Here is a 3354-nt window from a genome sequence, read left to right as displayed (position 1 = left end):
CCCAGGGTAGGATCCCAGTGTCCTCGTTCCTGTTGTTACACCCGTGGTTTTATTTAGTGGCATTTCCCCCCCCCCCCCCGCATCAGAAAACCATCAGCCACGGGGAGAGCTGGGCGACAGAAGGTGCCTTGGGCCATCACAGTGCATCCCCCAGGAGATGATCAACTTCAGTCCCCCAGCAAAAATGGAGAGAGGGGAGAGGTGAAACGTTCATCTGAACAAACACTGTCTGAAATGATGCCAGAGCTTTCCCCAGCTCCTCTCTCAGCACAGGGGGAGACCTGGCTACACTTTCTCAGACATCCCCCTTGGCAGGGTCTGTGGGGAGTGAAGCTCCACTGACTGCCGCCGCCGGACCTCACGCTCTGCCCAGTCCTCCTCTGGCTCGAAGCCTTTGAAGATGGCGAGTCTCTCCGAGAAGGTTTTGGCTTGCGGGAAGAGGATGTAATTGTAGATGATGGAGGCTGCTGCTGCCCCAACCAGGGGGCCCACCCAGAAGACCTGAGGGAAAGGGAAAGAGAAGAACTGAGTTAGCAAAAACCATCCTGGAGGATGGAGAAGGAACCAGGATCTCTGAAGGATGTTGCAGGGGGTTTATATTCCTGTTGTGCCTGAATATACCTAACTATCCTCTGTTGAGAGCTGCATGATCTTCATTAATGCCAGGCCCATCATAAGCATGCTTAATGATTTCTCCTGGAGAAGTGTCTTCCTACCCATTTACACATGGCGGTAGCGAGGAGGGGGCTATCAGCTTGGGCTGGACACTCTGAACCACCACAGCTCTGGCTCCAAACGTGCTCTTTGCAGGTGGAAATGCCTGGGAGTGTTCCCAAAGGAGCTGATGGAAAATGTGTATCTAGATCCAACTGGAACCAGGAAAGGTCCCCAGTATGGGCAAGAAGAGCTCCACTGTCCATTGGTTTTGCTTCTTTTGTTAATCACGGTCAATAAATCACACACCCTTTTCCTGTCGCAATGCACCCTGCTTAGATAAGCCAATTAAGCACCCAGCAGCCCCACCTCTTTTTGCTAATCTCTACATCTCTTCTCCAGCTGGGAGCTGCTATGGAAATGCCAGGAATCTGGCTGGCTCTGTGGGTTTCGAGGAATGTTGGTAATGTGGGGGCTCATCCCACTAAAACAACACCCAGACCCGGCTGCTCACCCAGTGGTCACTGAAGTCTCCAACGATCACAGCAGGGGCAAAAGATCTGGCCGGATTCATGGAGCAGCCAGTGTACCGGATCTGCGAGAAACACCACGCTTACTGTTAGCACCAAACCCTTTTAGCACATTTAAAAAAAAAATCCTGGTGTGTTATTAGCACGATTCATTCACCAAGCTGATGTTTCACCCTCCAGCACGCCTGTTCCAGGGAAAGGGATGCGAGCAGCTTCCACCACCTGGGTCAACAGGGATGAACTCTCTGTGTTTGTGCATCTTCTGCGCGAGCACAGGTGTCCTGAGCATGGGGCAACTCAGCTGCGGGCTGCCTGACGTGGCCCTGCAGTGTGACAAGGACTGCGGGGACAAGTCCCTCCGTGCCTATTCCTGGAGCGAATTGCTGCTCCTTGCCACTGAGGGCGGGAGAAGAATGGTCCCACAGACACGCGGGCTTGCAGAGCACTAAGAATGGAAGATGTGGTGTAAACATTCCTGGTTCAATGCATGCACCGAGAGGCTGGGAGTGTTGGGGGCTGCTTTGGTTTGTCACCCAGGAGGGATTTCCCTGGGCGTCCATCCCAAACGCTTCCCAGTCTTATCATGGTCTCAAGTGCCTTCACTCCAGGACAGAAGACCCCACCAATCCCTGGAGCTCCCTACGGGACTCAAGGAGCAGCAGAGCCCAGCAGGTTAAGTTTTTTCATGCCTCGGGCTACGGCTCTGTTATAACTTTGATGAGATTTTTCTCCTCTATCCACTGGAAAACCATGGGCACCATATGAGTTACAAATCCCCCGTCCACCCCAGATCATGCAGCCAAGCAAGCTTTGGGCATAAGCACAAAGACAATCTCAAAACTGCTGAGTATTAGCCCATTCTACCTATTTTATTCTCTTCTACCCACCCCAAGAAGATGCCCCACGGCAACGGAAAGGCCGATGGACAGGGCAGGAGAGCCCAGGTTGTCCTCCCGGCGTTCATCAGTGGAAGCAAAGATGCAGAGGACCAGCTGGAAGGTGAGGAAGAGCTCAACGGTCACTGCCTGCCCCGTCGTTGTCTCGTTGTGCAGCTGGAGGGAAGGAAAGGAAAGGGAAAATGTGTCTCGGGGACAGGCAAGTTTGGTGACTGGGTTGCAAAAGTGGAGAGGGAAACCAAAATCAGGAGGAACCAAATAGACATAGGAAATAGGTGAGATTTTTGGCACCAATATGAAAAGGAGGAAAAAATTTCCAGGCAAAAGTGGGTCAATGGGTAACACTTGATTGACCTGGCAGGGAAATGTTTTATTGACATTTCTTTGTGTATTTTTTTTTCCCACTCCTCTCTTCCCCCTAGGAATTATTTTTTTCTTTTCCTCAGACTTAAAATGCAAAATACCTTTTGGAAAAGTTTACCAATTGCATTTTGAAAATGTCAAAAAGAAATGGTTTTGGCATTCAAAAAATATTCCCTTCCCACACTTTTTTTGACTGAAAGAATTTGTCAGATTTGATCAGAAGCTGTGCCTGCTTGCACTCCCTCTCCCCCAGCTCTGCTTTCTGACACTTTATTACTCCTTAGCGGTTTTTCATCCAGATCTGGATGGATCCGGCAGCGCCGCCAGCCAGATCTGCAGCTGGCAGTCCTGTTTGCCTCTGGTCTCTCTTCACTGTCGCTTCCCCCAGCCTCTTCTGGCACATCTCTGCCCTTTCTTTCCCTGCCTCCCTCCTGCTTCAGACACTGTGTGTCCTCCCAGATGCTGATGCTGAGAGCGCTTTGCTCCGTGACGCCGCGAAGGCAGCAATTTCCCTCCTGGCTGAGATCCAGAGTCAGATCTTGTTTTCTCTCCTCTCCAATATTCTCCCCTACACCCCCCATTTTTCTAAAGTGTAATTTGTGCAAACATCTACAAGATGAACAGCTCACAGGGGAAAATAAATTATCAGAATTCTTATTCCTTCTTTTAGGTGGTTTAAGCTGTAAACAACAGAGCCGAGCATCTTGAACACCTCTCTTAAAACTCCTACTTGCTTTGTGGGGTTTATTAAACCTCAGCTATTATCAGTCTAAACAGTCTTGTTCAGATTAATCCACAAGCACTTTTTCAACCCTCTCAATCTCTTTGGCAGCAAAGCTGGGTCCTGGCAGTGCCTCCCTGCTGCAAGAACGGGGATTTATTCCCATGTGTTGCTTCCTAAAACCTGCTGC

General features: G+C 50.3%; 1 protein-coding gene across 1 annotated transcript in view; it reads right to left on the bottom strand.

Moving 5' to 3' along the window:
• Positions 1 to 250: 250 nt before the first annotated feature.
• The window catches only part of AQP2 (aquaporin 2), a 4469-nt gene continuing 1365 nt past the window's right edge, over positions 251 to 3354 (bottom strand). The window contains exons 2-4 of the mRNA XM_026867634.1: positions 2072 to 2236; positions 1169 to 1249; positions 251 to 501 (exon numbers count right to left, since the gene is read on the bottom strand). Of these exons, the coding sequence (XP_026723435.1) occupies positions 286 to 501; positions 1169 to 1249; positions 2072 to 2236 (462 nt within the window). The 3' untranslated portion in view covers positions 251 to 285. The remainder of the gene's footprint in view (positions 502 to 1168; positions 1250 to 2071; positions 2237 to 3354) is intronic.

Source organism: Athene cunicularia, unplaced genomic scaffold, assembly GCF_003259725.1.
Source record: "Athene cunicularia isolate RWA unplaced genomic scaffold, athCun1 chrLGE22_part1, whole genome shotgun sequence".
Classification (NCBI taxonomy): Eukaryota; Metazoa; Chordata; class Aves; order Strigiformes; family Strigidae; genus Athene; species Athene cunicularia.
Note: the sequence above shows the minus strand (reverse complement) of the source record. Positions and strands in the feature narration are given on the sequence as shown.